This window comes from Coffea eugenioides, chromosome 2 (genome assembly GCF_003713205.1).
Source record: "Coffea eugenioides isolate CCC68of chromosome 2, Ceug_1.0, whole genome shotgun sequence".
In the NCBI taxonomy this organism is placed as follows: Eukaryota; Viridiplantae; Streptophyta; class Magnoliopsida; order Gentianales; family Rubiaceae; genus Coffea; species Coffea eugenioides.
This window is the reverse complement of record NC_040036.1, coordinates 39,240,454-39,262,379: the sequence shown is the minus strand read 5'-3', so window position 1 is coordinate 39,262,379 and position 21,926 is coordinate 39,240,454. Positions and strand designations below refer to the sequence as shown.

General features: G+C 34.7%; 1 protein-coding gene across 2 annotated transcripts; it reads right to left on the bottom strand.

The window, feature by feature from the left end:
- Positions 1-11,829: 11,829 nt before the first annotated feature.
- LOC113762311 (beta-glucosidase 11-like) lies at positions 11,830-17,845 on the bottom strand. 2 transcript variants are annotated; one of them, XM_027305702.1, is made up of 13 exons: positions 17,677-17,845; positions 17,463-17,532; positions 17,141-17,196; positions 15,959-16,034; positions 15,796-15,867; positions 15,522-15,609; positions 15,139-15,394; positions 13,942-14,057; positions 13,577-13,801; positions 13,242-13,274; positions 13,121-13,188; positions 12,524-12,614; positions 11,830-12,217 (listed from the first exon to the last, which is right to left on the bottom strand). In XM_027305702.1, the coding sequence occupies exons 1-13, from the start codon at positions 17,824-17,826 to the stop codon at positions 11,968-11,970; spliced, it is 1,551 nt and encodes a 516-aa protein (XP_027161503.1). In that variant the 5' UTR covers positions 17,827-17,845; the 3' UTR covers positions 11,830-11,967. The 2 variants fall into 2 exon arrangements, with proteins under 2 accessions (XP_027161503.1, XP_027161502.1); XM_027305701.1 differs by lacking the exon at positions 13,242-13,274 and adding an exon at positions 13,289-13,317 and having other exon boundaries at positions 13,121-13,208; positions 13,581-13,801.
- Positions 17,846-21,926: the final 4,081 nt, after the last annotated feature.

The window sequence follows — 21,926 nt, the reverse complement described above, 5'->3', positions numbered from 1 at the left end:
TTGCAGCTCGGGGAGCAGGAAAAAATTTCTCAAGAAATTGCTGCTTCATATTAGTCCACGTGGTAATTGATCCAGAGGGCAAATAATAGAGCCAATCCTTAGCTTTATCGGGGCTAAAGAAAATGGAAAGGCTCTCAATTTTATTTGCTCCTCCGTGACTCCTTGGGGCATCATGGTTAAGCATACCACATGAAATTCCTTGAGGTGCTTGTGAGGATCTTCGCCTGCAAGTCCGCGAAAAGAAGGAAGTAAGTGAATTAATCCAGATTTCAATTCAAATGGTACTTCTAAAATAGGATATATTATGCAAAGGGGTTGCTGATTTAAATCTGGTGTAGCTAGCTCTCTCAAGGTTCTCTCGTCCGCCATGGTTTCAATCTCCTCTTCAGATTCACTAGAAGGTTCAACCAGGTTAGACGACCTTGCTTGTTGCTTAGTTTTCTTTTTCAATCTACGTGTTGTCTTCTCAATCTCAGGATCGTATTGCAACTCACCTGTACAAGAAGATCGAGGCATAAACTAGCAATCGAATAAAAATAAAATCAAAATCAAAATCAAAGAAAATAAATCAATAAGGCACCAATCCCCAGCAACGGCGCCAAAATTTGTTGGCTTGTCAAACTAACAAAAATAAAAGTTCCTACTCTAAAAATATGAATTCGAATGTAGCGGTGAGTAGGGTCGTATCCACATGGATTGGGCGATTTATTTCTTTGTGAAGAATGGGGGATTAGGAGAAATTAACTAAATAGCTCACTTGAATAAAAATAAAGACAGTATCATAAAATTAAATAAAACTAAACCAAGAATAGGCAACACTCTAGTCGAAGGTCTAATTTTCACTTTGGTTCATTTAACTGATCATCGATGTAAAGGTGAAATCACTTATTCATAAATAAACTGGTTATGGTTGTCAACACGCTCTGACAACCTGCCTCTCCTTACTGTTTCGATAACCACAACACGCTCTGTGACTATTTCTCTTGCCAATTAAGCAACCCTAAACAAGCTCTTAGAATTTAACCTATTGACAGCATTAATAATTAGAGAAGTTACCAATTCTAACTAACAAACACACAAGCTCAGTTCATTTAAATTAGATTATATATTCCCGTGACATAAATTTGAAAGTTTCTTTTACAATCAAATTATATCACGCGCCACAGATACTAAAACTATCAAACAATTACGGATTTGAGATTTTAGATGGCACTAGACTATTTCGACAATTAAATATTGATCAGGTATTTAACTGTAGAAAATAATCATAATCATGAATGAACAGAAAATATATAAATACTCATAAATAAATGAAGCAAACAAATCAAATTAAATCTCATAGTATAGTCGAACTAAAGCTTCAATTAACCTTCAACTAGAAAAGAAATTAGCCACTCCTCATGGTGGATTCGCGACCAAGACTAAATAATGGTTTTCTTGTTTTTTTTTCGAAGAGGGAAAGAGGAAAAGGAATCAGAGATAGAGCCCACGTCCGTTTTCTCCCCTATTAATAAGGATGACATCCCTTTTTCCTTCTAGGGCTCCTACCTAAACTAAACTAACCAACCAAGACCTATCAATTGATTTCCAAAATAAATTACATCAAGTCATAACCCCTCAAGATCTCCAATTCCGTGACTAATGTGTAAAACCATGGGATGCAACCGGCTTTTTGATCAATTGACAGATTGATCTCATGTCCTGAGAACTCTTGACTGCCTTGTCAAATAAGGCGTGGGCACGCTTAACAGACTGGAGTCTTCTGGATATAGATCTTTAGAAGTACCACCTCGCATTTGACCAAGTGTGGGAACGTCTTATAACAAGATGTCTTATGGAAAGTTGACTTTTAATGCGTCTTTTACTTCATTCTCACCAACAATTCCTAAAAATAACACCAAAATTTAAATATGAGTGAAATATATCGATTAACGCCATATTTTAGCAAAATAAAGGGAAAAATATTCACCAATTATGTGCACAATTAGCCAATTAACAATCACACAGGTTTGTGAAGAAACTGGACTTGGATCGTGCTTTATTGATGTATAGAATTAGCATTCAAAATCCTCGAATAGTTGATCTACAAGCACACCAATGTGGGTGGCATAATAAAATTGGATTATTGAAAAGAACCTATGAAATGGTGTGTACAAAGTACAAAGGAATGTGCTACAAGTTGGCGATGCTTGTGATATCTTGGCATATTTGGATGGACGAGCAAAGAGCGATCCAAATTTTTTTATAAGTATGCCATTGACAAAAAGAATCGATTGAAAAGAATATTTTGGTCAGATGCACAATCTCGGTTGGATTATCAATATTTTGGTGATGTTCTAGTATTTGATTCCACCTATCACTTGAATATCTACATGAAACCACTGGTTCTTTTGGCTGGTGTGATCATCATCTTCTAACAATAATCTTTGGTTGTGCAATGATTGTTGATGAGACAGAAGACACATATAAATGGGGTCTAGAATCTTTTTTAGAGCCAATGAATATGAAAATACCTATCTCAGTTGTCACTGATGGAGATAATGCAATGCAAAATGCGATAAAGATGACTATTCATTTGCCCATCACTGGTTATGTAGTTGGCATCTAAAGAGAAATGTTAGCACCAATACAAACAAGGATTTCTTGCATAATTTTACTGTAGCAATGGAAATGACTTGCAGTATTGAGGAGTTTGAGAAAAGGTGGTAGCTTATTGTTGAGAAGCATAATTTAATAGATAATCCATGGATTGCAGCGTTGTACAAAAAGAGTAAAAAATGAGGTGAGCATTTTTAAAGGGACACTCCTTTGCTGGTATGCATACTACACAAAGATCAGAGTAATTGAACGCTTTTGCACACAAGTACCACAAAAGTTGAATGTTGCTTTATGCATTCATGAATAGGTTTGAGTTGTTTCTTGCAAAAATTAGACAAAATGAACATGAGGAAGATTGTGTCACAAGTCAGTCATCTCCTGTTTTGATTATCCATCACAAGAATTTGGAAAGACATGCATCAAGCTTATTTACGAGAAATATTTTCTTAAAGGTTTGCATTGAGATCTCTATAGAGACCTTATTACGGATCACTTCAGTGGCAGATCAAGGCTCGCAGAAATTGCATTTATCGAGTACATGCATAATTTTTGTTCTTGGTAAGTTCATTTCGATAAACTTAGACATACGATGGCGTGTTCTTGCATGAAACTTGAATTAAATGGAATTCCTTGCTCCCATGCATTTGCTGTGATGAAAGTTGAAGATATGGACAAAGTTTTCAAATGTTGCATAAATGTAAGATGGACTCGACAAGCAAAGACAACATATAAATGCACTGATTTGGATCAACTTGAAGAATCTGCAATTGAAATAGCTCGGTTTGGTGCATTACATGCAATCAGCAATCAAATATGTTTTAATGTTGCAAAGACACAAAAAGGATATGATGGAGATAGAGATTGCATCACAAATTCATCTTCTTATTTCAAGTATTTATAGGAGATAGAAGTTGATGGAATCTATAAAGGTAAGTAATAGGCTAATGTAAAGGATGAGGAAAAATCCAGGCATAAGTGAAAACAAAGACAATGCAAAACCACAAGGATTCATATTTTCTTGTCCTCAGAAAAATTATATTTTTGCATGCTTCAATTACTTTTTTGCAGTGTAATTTGACCTAAAACATAGTGTTTGAAAAGTGTATTGGTCAAAGTTAGACTATAGTTCTATGCTTCAACTGTTGCCATGAAATAAGGATTTTTTCGCTTGCAATGGCTAGAGACTTTTTCAGCCCATACTGATTGGTAAATATAGAGCCATGCATATACTTAATAACTCAACAAACTTTGTGTCCTTACTATATTTGGGTGTATTTAAAAGGTGTTTTTGGCAGGTCCTTCGAGCATGATTGGCGAAAATGCAGGAAATCGAATAAGATAGCGCATGGTAGAGTTAATAAAGCTGGAGGCAACAAATATATAGTATATGCCAAGGATGATATTGGAGCAGGCCATGACAACCTAGTGACATCATACAGTGTGCTATTTAAATTAGATGGAGTTCATGAAGGCGACAAACATCATATGAATTGTAGCAGTTGGTTCAACATTATTCCCCGTGGTCAGATAACAAAACAATCACGTGATACTATATATACAAGTGGATGATAAAACGGCCACCATCAACAGTAATAAATTTGAATTTTTGAATGATGGAGGAAAAAATTCATTACTTTTTTTTATTAATTGTAGGCGTTTATGTGGGAATATAAATCTTTGAAACAATCATAGAAAAGCGACTTTAAGGGTTTAAGAATTTAACGCAACGTTCACTTGTCATAATTTGATTTATTATACTGAATGAATAGGATTCTGACTTAACAAGTTGCTTTTAAGCAAAATCAAATGTCTGAACATTAAAAAGGACAATCATAGTATAGACCGTAGCCGTAGGTTCTTGCATGCATTAATATAAGTGGACAGTATATTTATGAGAATGTTGCTGACTGCCAATAAGCAGTTAGCCGTTGGCGTGTGTAGGAAAATAAATAGACACATATTGTAGCATGTGTATGCAACTTTAGGCACTGTAGCATGTGTCCTTAGTATAGTACAAGGTCACTTTTATTTTCATTTCATTTTATTTTACTTCCATTTATAAAGAGTATTATAATACTTTGTGAAAAAAACTAGAAAAATCTTAGCGGCCCTTTGTCCACATCATGACATGGCAAACCAAGATTTGTACTATTGAATAAATTTGAGAGGAGATATCAGTCATTTAACTCGCCATGTACCACATGTCTAGAATATTGGAATGACTAGCTTGATATCTATGAAGGTAAAAAAATTATGAGAATTGAGAGGACTTCTATTAGTGGTTCAAAGAAAATTTTGCAAAGTCTAATTAGATGTTATAGTGCTAGTAATAGAGATAATAATCAATTGACTCAATAACTATTTATATTTGTTTATATAGTGGATTATTTGAATGAATTTATCGTATCATTAACATTTTCAAATTTATATAGCAAACATTTTGTGTGGTTCCTAGTCTCGCACTTGAGAAATACAGATACATAATAATGACAACCAAGCACTCTTGGTCGGCACAACAGCAGATTTCTATGGATGGGTCTTGTACCGGAAAATGGTCTCAATTGAAAGAATCATCTATGTATCCATAACGGCTGTTAGCTAATACTTCAGACCAACGTACTCCAATTTTATATGCAAGTGTGCATATGGAAAACACACAATATTAAAATTGTAGATGTTTCTCAAGACACCAAAATCTGTAATAACAATTTATTTAAATCCTACACAATACTACTGCATGATTATACCATCATAGCTTGCGCTAGCACTCATTCGATGAGAGCACAAGTAGTCATATACCACTTAAATATCAATTTGGCAGTGAGAGCACTCACTTTGGGGTGATGGGATGTTCATGAAAATGGAATTGTGCGAGGAGAAGCGGTCCTCTTGTCCTTCTCCAGTGTGGTCTGTGGTGTTGCATCTTCTTTAGGCTGTCGAATGTGTAAAACATCCCTGTTGGTGCTAAACATATCACTGTGCAGTTCATATCAATGCATCATCTATGGTTTCAGTGGTATACCGTTACAGTTCTGTCTCCCACATTTTTTTTCTGATATTTCTTTTTGTTGCGCTTATCAATCCAACTTTGTTATTGATGATGCACTTCTTTTTGCCTTTTTCTTTAATGCACAGACTAAAACCAATTTCCGCATTGTTACCATTCTTAGTAGCATTATATGATGTTGTTGTGATACCTTCATCTATATTCACGCAGGACAACAAAATGTGTTCAATATTCTTATTGAGTTCGACAATACCATTGATAAGTAGTGCTGTTGCTTTAGAATAGCTTGCTGCTTTTGTAGCAACCTTGACCATGTTTGGGCATAATAATCTGTATTGCTCTAACATTTTCAACTCTGGTTCTTTATAACTTTCTACTCCCTTACCGTCGATTAGCATGCCATTCCTAGCACTGCGTGTCCATCTTATAAGAATGTATACATTTGAGATTTCCTTCACATCCATGGTATGGAGGACTTTGAAACTATGGAAACATAAAATGCCAATTGATTGGAACTTGTTGAAGTTATAAAACAGGTCACAAGTAGAAGAGTTGTATGTTACTAACCAATAACATTCCCCCTTATACTTGCTGACTGAGTACACAACACGCTCTTTACTCATTGCTTTTTGCTTAGCAACTAAAGCGCTTGACTCATCGTATTCGTTACGAAACTCAATAAACATGGCTGCAGTGTAAATGGATGCAGCCTGTTTCAACATCGGTGACCTTTTCAAGCCAAGCGTTGGCAACTTCTATCTTGCCTCATTCTCTGCAGTGGCCTCCTTTTGCCACCGTTTCTCCATCACATTGTTAAAGCGAGTAAAGAACTTTAGGAGATCATGGTTAGCTTTCAAATGGGTTTTAATTTCAGCATTGGAGTACTCAGGAATTCTCACTTAGCTATGTGTTTCGCATTCCTACAGTCCACTCTTTCATTGTATAGCACCTTGCCCATTTTTCTTTCAAATCAAACAAACCCATTAGCCAACTATTGCGCTCAACCTTGTGCTCAGCAAGCATAGTATACCATGCACTGCTGAATTCATCTTTATCTTCTATCCTGTGCATGTAGTCCATGAACCATTTCAAAACGGCAACTCGGTTTTGAAGTGATTTCCTAAATGTTTCACAAAATTCTGTCGAATATGGAAGGTAATATGGAAGGTACACAGTCCATGATGGGTTTCTTGCATAACTTGTGCAATGGCTGCAACAATGGCATGGTCTTGATTTATGAGTATCGTCCTCAGATGATTATTTGACATTGCATTAAGAAATGTCTCAAACAACCATGTGAATGTCTCTATAGTCTCATCATACAAGAGGGCCACACCAAAAACAACCATGTGGCTATGATGGTTGAAACTGATAAACATTCCAAGTGGCTTGTAGTTCTTGTTAGTCCTATAGGTTGTGTCAAATGTGACGACGTCCCCGAAGCATGAATAATCAACTCTCATCCTTGCATCTATCTAGAATACATTTATCACCACTTTCTCACAATCCATTTGCAAGAAATATACAAATGAAAGATTATGGGCAAGCTCCTATGTGCAGTACCACATCAAACTCCCGGTCTCACCATAGTTTAGGCTCCTCTACATCGTAATCCTTAAGTGCCTCTTGATATCCTCCTGCATGCATACAAGGTTTTGTGTTCCATCAGCTTGTTTAGCCGTGAAATCATAAGATTTTTTCAGATATAACCTAGAATCCTCCGCAATTTTAGCCTCAATCCCCTATGCTTCAGTCACTTTTCTTCTAGAAGCCATCAAGTGACGACATTCTAGTAGGTGTAATTCATGATTATGTTCGCTAACAAAGTGCAACACCCTATATCTCTCGTTCTTCCTATTTCAGACAATACCCATTTTTGCCTCACAACCAGCCTCTGTATATGCACAAGGCCTTTTAGTTTTCGAGTCTCTCTTGTCTAGTCGCCTGCTACCTTCCTTTGTGCAGGTGAATCGTCTTGAAGTAATAAAGCCATTCTTGTCTTTGTTGCCATATTCTTTTCGTACACTAACCCCCGTCATTGCGGCATAAGAATTATGGCAATTATAGGCATCAAGTTCGAAGTCAAACTCCATTCCAACACTCGAAATGTTGTAGTTGAAGATCTACTACCCATTCTCCTCCACGAGCTCCATCCCCTTGAATTTCATATAAAAAATACTATTACATTAGTGATGATTTTACAATACACCTTAAAATTCAGCAATCTCTTCAGCAAGAATGCTGCTATATTAGCTTTCAAATAATCGTTTGCAACACCTCAAATTGATTACACACACCAAATGTTTCTTTACGCCAAGGCATAACATAACGCAAACTTACCAATTTAGTCTTTTACTAACTCCATAACAAACAAAACTCATCACAAGATTCACAACTTACGCATTAGTTGAACCACCATTATCATTCATTAACTTTTTGCCTGTACAGGATTTACTTCATTTTGGTTACCCATTTTTTCTATTACGATGAATTTTCTATGTAAGTACATCCACATGTGTGCATGCCATGGCTTTTTTATTTTTAGTTTTTCCTTGACATCTAAGACAATGACGGCAAGTGAAGGCTTTCCTTGTTGAGTGAACAGAGTCCTCATCATTCACAAGTAAGAGGTGTACAGGCATGGTCAATCCAACATGATTGTTCAATACATTTGTGTATTTAATGACCCTAACCTAGAAATTCTATGTTTTCATGTATAGTTCTCTACTTAACTACTAGCAATGCAAATCTCGCTCTGTACAAAAACCAAGCTAGAGATGTTTCCCCACCAACATTTGTTCTTATTTTTACGAACTCTTCCATGTGGGTGTTCAACATATTAAAGGATTCAATGCCTATCTTTGTTTTCAGCACCACGTTTGTCGTTGAATCTCTGGAGATAAGTTGATTTCCTCGCTGATCTTCTGTTTAACAAAACTTGTTTTGGTGCGGCTGTTGCATCCCCTATTGGATACCATTTGTTCCTGCAATTGGAATTTGACCCTTTTTGCCACAATTCTTCTACTTCTGAGGCAGACGAATAGAGGAAAGCAGCACATGAAAAAGAAGGGGAGAACACTAGTAAATGGGGGCTAAAGCACTTTTTTAAAAACTTGAATTATTTCATTATTCGTCCCAAAATCTGACTGCAACATTTTTTCCTCTCGGCAAATTAAGAATTTCTTCACCCCCCAACTTGGATTGCTTAATAGAGATGAACTAATGGAACTGGTCAAATTTGCAGCATTTTGCTTTTCTTTTTTTTTTTGTCTCAAAATGACGTCATTGGTAAATCCAATTACAACATTATCATTTTGTTAAATTGCGCGAAATGGCACTTGCGAGGTCCCGTGCGCTCTTACTTCCCGCTCAAGCTGCATGAAGGCTAGAGGAGGTAATTTAATTAGGGGTGCAATTGGGCTTTTTGAGTCTAGGTTTTAGCAAGCTCAAGTTAAACTCACAAATTATATGAATTTTTGGGATTCAAACTTTCGGGTTCAGGGTAATATTAAAAGGCTCAATCTCATTTCACGTTGTTATATGAGTTTTGGGTTCAAATTGGACTTGATCCAAACTCATAATTAAATACATGACTATATATAATATATATTTTATAGGAATAATTCATAATTCTCCCCTGAGGTTTAGGACAATTTCATTGAACTTCCTTAATATTTCAAAAATTACACTTACCCCCCTTGATTTCACATTTTTTGTAACTAAACCTTAGACTTGACCAAAAATTTAAATGAACACTCTAAAATGCCCTCAGTTTATAAAGTTTATATTACTTTTCAAAATAATTGTAAAATATATAGCACAAATATAAAGTAGAAGTATCAGGTCTTCAATACCTATATTTATTATTTAATAAACAATTATTACAACAGTTTTTATCGTATTGATAGACTACTGTGCATGGTGCTTTGTTGGGGATATGTATTCTTTTTAAGTTGGAGAAGAATGTATTGTGATAATCCAAATTCTTTTAGAGTTTCTAAATTTTAAAATTGTTGGAAAGGTTACTAGTTTACTAGTAGTTTTGGATAGTTTCTTTTTAAGTTATTCTTGCAAATGGAACTTAATAGCTAAAATGGATAAAATGTTCATTGATTTACAAAATCAGAAACTTAGTTCATTAATTTATCATGTGAATATATAAACTCACATTTATTGTCCTCCGCATTTGGAAACTTATCTAAATTAATTTCACTCTTACCAAAATATTAATACTTGAACCTATCTTAACTGAATCGAGTATACCATATAAACAATTGTTTTGGAATATTAAATCCAGTTCAAAGATTTAATATTCTATGCATTAACCAAAAGTTGGATAAATTTTCAAGCATTTGGAATTTTGGAAAGGCACTTGGGAAAACAAAAATAGTGAAAAAAAATTCTCAAGAGTTGGGTTCAAACAACATCAAGTTTAAGAGCATCTTGGCACCTTTATTTTTTTTTCTTATTTTAGTAGAACTTAGTACTTTAAAAGACAAACCTTGTCATTGCTAAAACAAAAATTGATTGATTCTCCAATTTACATACCAAATTATATGAGTTCATCGATAATACCACCAAGAATAAACAAGATGACCGTTTTACATTATAAAAACTTTTCATGGGAATATCCCATATTTTCAACTAGAAGCATCTAAATCTAGATCTTATTACTTTCTTAGGAGTGGGGAAACGGTGGGACTAAACAATAATCTTTTTTTTTTTAATAAGTGGAGAGGTTTAAGAGGACATGTGACACCTTATTTTGGTAAAATTAGTGAAAGAATTTGTAACTTTCATTGCAAAAATGGTGAGTAACTTTTTGCAATGAAAAGGTGCTTCTCATAAGATATTAAAGCTTACTGTTTTTATGGCTAAATTTACTAATTTTATGGTCAAATTTACTACTTTATCTCCTAACCTTACTTTTCAAGTTTCTAGGACTTGGAAAGCTAAATGACAGTAACAAAATGGTCACTAAAAGTACTAGTCTAGACTGTGGGTTACTTATAACCAACTCTTATAGTATTATCTCATTAACTTACTGAATTGTTAAATACTAAATTTGATACATTTAAGTATATATTACATCAAGTAATAAGTGAATAGCTTATCATTTATTTTTTCGAACAAGTTTTGTTTAAAAAATTCAATGTCAGTTAATTAATTCACATGTTCTAATTTTCATTATGAAACACGTCTGAACATGTTAAGATTTAAACTAATTAAGTTTAAATGTTAAATTGAATTATCAAACAAAACCTAAGTTGGTCATTTGCAAAGGCCCACATGCCCAACACGTAACCAATTCCATCAGAACTTCTAGATTAGCAAGAATGAGGGATTAAATTGGTAAAATTGATTGATAAGAGACCACATTTGCCAAGACTCTAAAAATAGGCACCAAAATGGTCGTTTTCCCAAATTCCTTTCTCTGCAACTTGTTTGCTGGTACATGATTGCATTCACAATAGCACTACCAACACTATTCCTTAATTGAATTTCGAATGCTCGAGATAGAGAAGCTGCTTGTATCGATGGTTTTATTGCAAGCCATATGCCTACCAGATTACCTTAATCAGGCAACTGAAGATTTTTATGATATTAGGGAGATGTTTCAAGCTGGGGCAAAAACTTCGGCGGGGCAAAAACTTCGGCAGGGCAAACATTGCAAATCCTATTGACTTGAGGTAAGCTTTATGTGTTTCAGTATAGTGGAAATATAAATCAAAGTTCAATGAAGTTATCTTCTTTTTGGGTGCGTGAGTTGCTCTATTCTTAAATGTAAACTTGAGGATCTTGAATTTGAATTCCTGATCTGTAAAATTAGAATTCTTGATCAGTTAAGCTGCCTAAAAGGAAAGGCGACCTGTTCCAGCAAAACAGATGTCCAAGACAATCCAGGGAAATTGTGTGCTTTCAATACCAATTTCCAAAAGAATCAGCTATCCGTGCAATCACTTAGTAGGCCTCTGTCGAATGAGAAGGGTTTCCAGTTAGTTGATAGTACTATATGCTGGGTAGGGCAATTGACCCATATACCATAGCCTTTCAGGCTCTCTCAGTTCGAGTTGTACAAATTTGCATGTTCCTGTCATGTTTTAGTGCAAATGAAACCCTTGTCATATAAAGCTGCTGCAAAATAAATGATCTAATCCATATGGAATTTACTGGCATACTTAAAACATATCCTAACACTACCCTTTGGTGCAGTTCGTGCACAGTTACTAAATACATTGTGCATAACTTGAACAGAGAACCCCATAAGCACAAAATGATCAAAGACAATTAGGCATGGGAAGACGAAGTCGTGCAAGTAAGAATCAGAAAAAGAAGAAATGATGCAAGTATTGTACTAGTCATCACTGATCAGAGGCTTTCGACGTCGAAGAGACAGAGATTTCATTTACAACTTCATTTATCTCATCAGGCTTGATGGTTCTTCCCCTGAGGAAATTGGAGTACCAGTGGGCTGAGAGCTTTGGGTATCTTCTCAATTGCTTGTCATCCAAATCAACGTAGTACAGGCCGAAGCTGGTTGTATAGCCGCCCATTAGCTCTAAACCATCTAGCAAAGACCAGAGGAAGTACCCTTTTGTATTTGATCCATTTCTTCCCAACATTTCAAGATTAAATTAAAAAAAAAAGAGGTCAGAAAAGTCGACATTTAAAATGGTGAGAAAAGTCATTTCAGAAATAATTTCAGTGATACTGTGACCTCATGCATTTAGTCTAAAAAGTTGAGCAGAACATGCCTTGCTGCATGGCTTCGATGACCAATTTTTGCCAGAATGATTTGTAAAGTAGTTACTGAAGAAATTGAAATCTCAAAACTTGGGGAATACATAAATTTAGCTCATACAAATAGCAGTAAACACACAGTTGAAGTGACCCTAATTCAAAGTTGCATATGCTTACTTTATAGCATCAAGCAAGGTCCTGATATATGAATACATATATTTCACCCTTGATGTGTCGTTTAGTGTTCCATTGCGCTCAGTTCTTTTACCTGTCAAAAACAGTCATGCCACGAGAATCTGAAACTATTTGCAATCATATTGAACAAGAAAAGAGCAAGAGAAATAAGCTAGATAGTTGCAAACATCTGCTGATTATAAATTCATCAGATGAGAATGCATTTGTGGCAGAGCTCAGCAGGCCAAAAAAGTTGCAAAAAGTACAAGAGCACCCTAAACTTAATGCTAGAAACTTAGAGAGCTAAAACCATGCATATATATCCACGAAGAGGAACAAATCCAAAAGGAAATGATAATTCTCAAGTAATATATTTTTAGTGGTGGTATAATTAGGTTCGCAGGTTAAGTGATCACTTCATTTCTCTTTTTTGGTGAAAAAACAGATGTAGTACCAATCATGTCTATCGGAGGTACGCATTTGTCAGAATCAGATCACTAGTACAGAAACATTTGGAAAATGACTAGAGAAGATGCAGGTTAATGCATCCAAGCAAAGGCAGATATGAGTGAGAGAGAGAGAGAGAGAGATAGAAAGAACCATTTTCATGGATATAAGTAGGCGGATTGGCATATACATTCCTGAGATACTCCAGAATTCCGGATAGACTGGATGATGTATCATCATTCTGTGCCAAACCGGATGGTAATTAACACAGGACCGAAAATGAAGAGCAGGATATCTTGAAGTAAAACTGTTAATCCCAACCTGATTTTCTGGTGCATCTTCTGGCTCAACTGAAGAAAAACAAAAAGACACAGTAATAAGTAAATTTAATCACAATATCTATAGGGAAACAAAAGTCAACATAGAGATATAGATTTTTGAAAGAAGGAGAAGCACTAAGAATTCTCAGATGAATCCAAGGTTGTAAACTAGTTCGCATAGAACTAATAAACAAGGCTTTGCAAAAGGATTTGATCAGTTGATTCACTCAGCAAAATCAAATCCAGCAAGGAATAAGTACAATGCAAGCTCACAGCACATGTGCGACACATACCCAGAGTGCTTAATCCCATATCAGCAACTATGTCCCTGATATTCACATTAAGGCTGCTAGGACTGTCCTTGACGTAGAGTGTTAAATAATGGTTCAGCCCTATAAAGTCGAATGAGCCCTTAAGTAGCCTAGATTCACGTGGAGTTAGCGCTGGAATCTTTGTGCCAGCATTCTTCTTTATGATGTCAGGATAGTCTCCAAACACCATTGGATGGAGAAACCTGCAGTCAAATTGTGGGTATACGATAAAGCAAGCTTATATTTTACTTAAAGCAGAAAAATGCAGAAAGCATCTTGCTGCTAACAAGAAATGATGAAATGCATAATTAAAGCACTTATCTACCAGAGATTCTCTACTCACCAACCAATGTAAAAATCAATGGCTCTTTGAGTTGCAATTATATCTTCTGTAGCATTAGAATATGGAGAAAACCAAGGAGCATAGATGTTTAGTCCCACAAAACCATGTTGAGTCGCCTGATATAGAGGTTCAACATCTGTTAATTGACTTACTTCACCTGATATGTTCCCAAATATGAAGATAAAAAAAAAAAACCACTTAAAAAATTCTAAACAAAAGCATCAATGTCCTATTGTCTTATTCTTCCTTGGCAGATGCAAGGTGGGAACTCAATGATCAAACTGCATGATACTACACACATTAGTGGGAGTGGCAGAAGGTGCTTTATTACTGAATTGCCTTTCCACTTTCAGACCTATTAAGCTGCCCATTTTCCAATCCCCACAGGTGATCTGAAGCGTGTTTGGTCTCTATTCCAAGCTATTTTTCTATTCTTCCAGCTAAACCAAGTCCCAGGAGCACTTGCAACCAATCGTTTTTTTTTCCCTATGAGACAAATGTAAACTGACAGAATGTTGATAATTTATCTCAGAGTAAATTGTGATTTCCTTGATTAAAATCGAAGAGGTGACAGATGAGTTTAAGGACAGAATTCTTTCAATGTAAATGACTACACCAGAGCCAGCACATAGCAGAATGACTCCAATTAGCAAGTAGACAAGCATCTAAATATCTGCTCGGACACTTAAAGCCACAAGTATATACAATAAGTGGCAAAAATACGCTTACGTAAAAGATGCTTGTCTAAGTGATAATGAAACTGTGACACAATTAAAGTACAAGAGCACATTCCAGGTGCATCACTGGTTACCATTAGTTTAAATTCACAATGCTCCAGAGTATCAATAATGTAGTAGCTTAACAAGGTTGGGATAACACAGTGTTCTGGACAAGATCCACCACATTTCCATCCCTATCTCTATAAAAGTGAATCGGAAGATTGACCTACTCTGTAAATTCATCTCTAGTATTTTTCAGTTAACACCACTAACTAATAATAGTTTCCATCTATGATTACTTATTAATCACAGTGCAGAGATGTATATGGTTGGACATGGACTATGAGTTTATCAAAAACGATAGTTCGTTAGGATCAATGTGACAAAAATCATATTTCAATCGCAGTTGTAGAGCTTTCAAGATACTGATTGCTGTTTATGTGAAAAAAAATTATGAAATAGGATATCATAGTAATACCTTATGCTTTTTGTAGTATAGCTTCACAGCAGATGAATGTGCCAGCAACATGTTGTGACCAGCAATATATGGCTCAGTTATGGAATTACCCTCGGAGCAGTTCAGTCCAAATGGAAAAGAGCAGCGCCCTGGGGGTGCGATTCCATTATCATAACCACCCATGGCAAATATATTACCCTCATTTATGGTAGTCCAATACAGAACCCTGTCTCCAAATTCCTTGAAGCACACATCAGCATAGGCGGTAAAGTCTTTCCTGAAATAACAAACAAATAAGTGTTTAGATCTGATACCATAAATAAGCATCTATGCTTTACAATATAAATCATACATAAAACAAGCTTAAATGTGAATGGATCAAAGTACAAATATTAAAAACTTACACTATCTTCCGACTGAGCCATCCCCCATATTCATCTTCAAGAACTTGAGGGGTATCAAGGTGAAAAAGTGTGACATGTGGTTGAATTCCTATGCGTTGGTCCAACAGTAAAGTCGTGTTATGATGGAAAGAAATTTGAATAGATTGTGCAGTATTTTGGAAGTTTATCTCCATGTTCTCGGGAAGATAAAGATTCGTCAATATGATGTCATTGATGCAAAAATCCATGAGCGGATTCCCTACAAGTGCTTAATCATTGTACAGGATAAGCTTACCATGGATTAGGAGTTCATTAATAAGATTGTTGTAATATTCTAAACCTTTGGGGTTGACACGGCCTCTTCCATCTGAAAAGAGAAATTAGAAAACAAGGTATCAGAAGAAAGAAATAAAATGTGCAGTGGTCTTGTATAGGTAGTACAGTAGAACTCAACATACCAGGAATAAGTCTTGACCAGGAAATAGAGAGTCTGTAAGCCTCCAGGCCTGTGTCTACCATGTGTTGAACATCTTCCTGAAACAGATATATTCCTAAAGTGAACTGCATCCTTATGTTAACAAGATAATGAATGATTTTATCACTTAATATCCACAAACATTTTTATACCATTAAGAAGATTCAAGTAGCAGGCTACTGAGATCCACGTAACTAACAATGTAACACCTTTCAACCAGCAAATACATTTAAGTAGCAGTCTAACGGAGCAGAATTCGGTAATACTGCAGGATGTTCGAGATACATATGGATGGAATCAGGAATAGCCGAGGCATGAACATTTAGTGTGATAATAGTGATGATAGTGGTAGCAGGTTGTTTTGTTTTGCTTAACGAGTTTGTCTTTGGTTGAATAGAGCAACGTCCAGCTATGCTGCTGCTCACTGTTGCATTGCTTCTTAGTAAAACAACTATATAATGCCCTAAAAGAATTGTTATCAGAAAAGAGAACAGGTTGCATTTGCAATTGTACATACAAAGTTGACATTCAGATGCTTCATCTGGTTGAGATAATAGTGAATATAAAAGGACACTGTTCGCCATCCAAGTCACAAAGTTGAGAACTACTTTAGATTCCTTTCTTTAGGTTTGGTAGGAAGAGGGGGAAAGAAGAGAGATAAGAATTTGATTCAATATCTGATACTATCAGCAATTAATTTTGGTGTATATGAGGCATAAAAGTATATCTCATTTTTTCTGGTTTAAGTGCAACAATCTGCTGCCAACTAAAAAGTTTTAAATAGCTTAGCTTAAAGCTTCTATGCTCAAATATTAACCACTAGAAGAACGGATTTCATAGACGACCGATTACTTCCAGGTGCCACAGCCATTGGTCTTTCCAGCTGCTCGGGACAATGTAGAAACTAACACAACTAAGGATGTCGATACTAACAAAACAAGTAAAGATACTAACTATAAACATGTACACCTGCACAATTCACCCATGTGTCTCTCAGCAATAGAATATTTTCAATCTCCACCTAACATAATTCATTTTAGGAGAAAATTTCCACTAATTGTCTGCAGAGCAATTTAGGAACACCATTAGCTGAAGTTAGATTTGCTATTGAAGTTCCAATGCCACCACTAGGCCAGAAAGCCTCAAACATGACTGAAATGTTTACCTTGTATTTGTGATAGTGATCACATGCTATGTCTCCGGAGGCTCCATTAGAAAGCCCTGAACATTTTATTGGAGATTAAAGCCTAAGTTACAAATTAACAAATCAATAAATAAATTTTTAAAATGCAAAATTTGAGTTTTTCTGATTAACTTCTGCCAACTCGTCTCAGTATATCTAATTTTCGTCCAACTCACCATTTGAAGCCCAGTCATTTCTCTTAACACTTAACTTTTTTTCTCTTTCAAAAAAGCTAACACCTAAGACCTATGGCTATTGGTACCCAATAGTCATACCCAAAAAATTTATTTTTCGACAAACTTACCCTTATTGGCATAAACGAAGGTATCCCAAATGCTAGGCGTCCTTCCATCTTCACGAGCAGCCCCCTCTACCTATACATATGCATATGATTATCATGTTACCGTATTCATGTTAATCATTATACACTATAACTACTAATCCTGTTCCAGCAAAAGAAAAAGAAAAAGAACTAAGTGTGAAGAAATTAAATCAAATGAAACGGAGAAAGTACTGACTTGAAATGATGAAGTGCCAGCACCAAAGATAAAGTCAGCTGGGAAGTCTGATCTTGTAAAATTCTCCACTCTGGCTATTGCCATTACAGCCAGAAGTTGCAACAGCATTAGCAACATTAGCAGTATAATCAGAGGACCAGAAGAATCCATAAGACTCCTCTGTTTCTGTTTCCACATGGTGTCTAAGTTTACACTTCACAGAGCTAGTATGGAGGAGTTGTTACCTTTATCAACTCTCTGGTTTCTGTATTATTGTTGGGTCTTTTTATTCACTTTCAATTATGCCGGCATAAGTGCACATTTCAGACGAGAAAATCTCATTGGAAGTTTGCAGAATCAAGATAGCCAAGTGGGCAACTGCTCAAATAAAATAGTAATGTCATCCCCCTGATCTTTCAGCCACCCAGCCGTCCAAATGTGAGTCTCACCAAAATAAACAATTGGTATCTAAGGAACAGTTTTGTATATAAGAACTGAAGGAATAATATTTTAGTTGCAGAAGTTCTCGGATCTGCATGGACAGACACCAAGGAAATACAGTTCCAGTGCTCAGCTGCCCACTTAAATTTTTAGAGATTTAACAAATTAGGCACCCCACAAATTTTGAAGCTTTTTTTTTTTTTTTTTATGATAACTCAAAAGTCCGGATGGGTTTGACTTTAATCACCATTATGGATCAGAATATTTGTCTCCAAATTATATGTCACGTACAAGAATCTACACAAGATTTTTTGTAAGAAATTGTTTCATTTTTATCTAGTAAATCAATTTGTGCTAGTGCAAATTTTAAATCTCTAAAACTGAAGTAATATATGGTTGTTCTGCTGTGCGCCCCTTAGTGCCCTTAGGGTGCATGATAGGGTAGGTATTGCTTTGTCAACAAAAGTTTAAAATTTCTAACACGTAAATTGTAAGCAAAATACATGACGGAAGTACGGAACTGGTGGAGTGCCAACCCCTAAGGGCACATAACGTAATAAAAGCTACAATAAATTAGACTAGTGGAATTTGGATTTCATTAGGTTCAGCCTAATTAAAGCAAGACTCGAAATCCCAGTGTATACGTGAGCCGAGCATTAGTGTATCATCCAATAAGCTCATATTTTGAAAGTAAAAAAAAATTATTCCTTTTGTGAGCCAAATTTTGAGGTTATCAAAAGACCAATTCATATAGTCTAACTGACGGTCCTACCCGCCCTAATCCTTTGAAAAATGGGCACATAGAGTTGTCTAGCTTGTAGTTTTGTGTGTATATAAATAAATAAATAAATAATAAAAAAAATATATATATATATATATATATATCCTACGCGGATGCACATATAAAAAGAGCTTTGGATGGCACCATTTACAAGTTTTTATTTGTCACCTATATGTGTACGTCAGTGATTCCACATTTTGTTCTTAAAGTGATTATAAAAATTATATAAGATATAATGGAATGATGCATGGACATGAAGAAAATGACTATTTCACCCTCTATTTAATTGAGTAAGCTACATGTTGTTGCATCATTAACCGTTAGAATTTGTGTGCAATTAACACAATTTTAATGTTCATAATAAGACTTAATTATTTTTTGCCCATTACAATTATACTACAAAGTGATTCAAGTTCTTCTTCTTTAGTTTCCTGTGCTTTAGCATCACGAAATCATAACTGCAACGTGATTGGAATTCTTCTTCTTTGATTTCCTGTGCAACTATTGTTCAACATTTTCTTGTTTCTACTGCTTCTTTTCCTTTTCTGGTTCTAGCTAATTGCGCAGGTATGCTTTGCTCTTCTTTTATTTAATTTGGTTTGTTCTGATTGTTGATTTGTAGAATTATTTTGTTATTTTTGTTGTTTATAAACGTGCTACTCCTTTTTGGTATGTGAGTTATAATCTCTGAGAATTAGTCCAATAATTGTACATCCAACTATAGATTGCTTTATTGTTAATTGTTTCTATTAAATTGTTTAACTCTCTTTTCTTTAGAATCAAGTTTGATTTTAAGCAGCTAACATCCACATTTTGGCGTTTGATTTATCAAGCTACAAAATTTTGTAAAAAAAAATCAATAAGTTATTTAACAATGTTTTTGTTGACATTAACAAATTACTATCATGTACTTCATTCCATGAGTATCCGAGTAAAAGAGTGAGCATTGTTTCTTTTGGCAACGCCATTTGTGAAGCCATTTTATGCTATATGTTTTTGTTCTAGGCACTATCTTGAAAATTCACTGGGGAATTTGCAGCTGGAAAGAATTTCAAGAATTTCAAGGATGCTCCTAAACTATATTCATTGACAATTTATGCCAAGATAATTTTACACACAATAGTTACATTTATGTGTCAAAAGTTGTGTGAAATTACTATGGCTAAAGATAATTTTAAATTATGCATTATTGTGCAGTTATGTTAATAATTTCTAATGTCCTTATGTTATTTTGTATTCTTGTTTTCCTTTAATCGCTGCACTAACTTTGTGTTCTACTTAGAGATTTTCATGAATTGAGAGGATTATAATTCTTTAGTATATAACTTGACGGAGCCAAGGGGGGGCAGAGGGGGGCCATGGCCCCCCCTAAGTTTTGAGAATTTTAATTCATAATATGTAAATATGTGTGTAAAATAAAATTGGCCCCCCCTAAATTTTTTCAATTTTAGTTTATATTATGAGAGTTGATATATATATATATATATATATATATGAATTAGTCATCTTTGAATGAAATTTCAATTTTGGCCCCCCCAAAAAAAAAATCCTGGCTCCGTCAATATAAGTTAGTTTTTATTACACTACTTTTCATCTTTTACATATTTTTCATATTTCTTTCACCTTCTTCTTAACTAGATGTTTCAAATTCATTAATCACTTCTTCAATACTTTTTTTTTTTTTCACAACATAGGTACCAATTCCCACGTATTACATAGGCCTCTCCCCTAGTTTTTATGTATGATCTAGTATATTTGTATACGCAAATTTGTTACATCAAATGAATGTGTGAGAACAATAGTGCATGTACGAATACATTAAATCTTTTATGAAGTACACAATCTTGACCCTTTGTATTACTCTTAGCGTTTTGTATAACAAAAATAATGATTATTGATTAGTTCGGAAAAAGAATTTAGAGTTTTTATTATTCGTGACACTACTATACAACAGTGAGAAAAGAATATGTAGAAAAAAGAAAACAAAAAAAAAAAAGAAAAAAGAGAGCGTTCGAGGAGGTTCCTATAATTGTTATTTTCTTTAATTGCTACCTTTTCTTTAATAATTGTTATTTTCTTTAATGGAATTGTCCTGGGTTTGTGGGCATTGGATGTCTATATCCTTTATTGATAAATTTCGAATGTTTGCACTAGTTGTCTCTGTATACTCCGTCTACAAAGTTAGGAATCGGGTGCTATTCCAAAATGAAAATGTATCTGCTGTGGTTATAGTAGGTCAGATTATCGATACCATCTCATGTATTAGAGCCTCATAGAGAGATGTGCCAAAGATTCAGGAGAATTGGTTGCTGATTGTTGAGTGGGGTATTTCCCATAAATGCTTTGATAGATGAATAGAAATTTGGGTTGTAAAAAGGTGTAGAGAATCACTGATGTACAGTTAACGTGCATATGTTACTTTACTAGTAAGTGTTGGCTGTGCGTACCTTGAAACGTTAAAAGTTAGCAAAATTTGATAGAATGTTTGTCAGTAGAGTGTCATGTGTGAAAGTATACATAAAGTATGTATATTACTGAAATAGAGAGAAATTGGATTATCAATATTTAAATTTGAACAAATGAATTTTGTCATTTTTTTTGTCAATTTTCTTTTGAGTCATTAATATGTTAATATTTAGTTAAAATATGAGTCATTAATGCTAACTGAAATTACCACCAAGTATAGCATGCATATTTGATGAGAAAAATATATATGTCTTTATTGCATTTCATTAAGATGCTTTTTTTCCCCTCTTTGAATGATAGCTTTCAAATATACATTTTTTTGTCATTGTCACTGGATTTATTATTGTCTACATTTTTCATTTAACAAATTTAATTCAGGTACAAATTAATAATATACTTATATACTTTTTGTTTTAAAATTATATGTATAATTTGTTCAGCAAGTATACGCAGAGAAATTGAAAAATAGTAGGGTTAATAATGGTTAGCATTTTTGTAGAAGTTTTTTGTGTTTGATAGAGGGACATCTATATATGAATTGGATTTATAGCTTATCAATAAATTTGCTTTTCAAGGTAAAAGA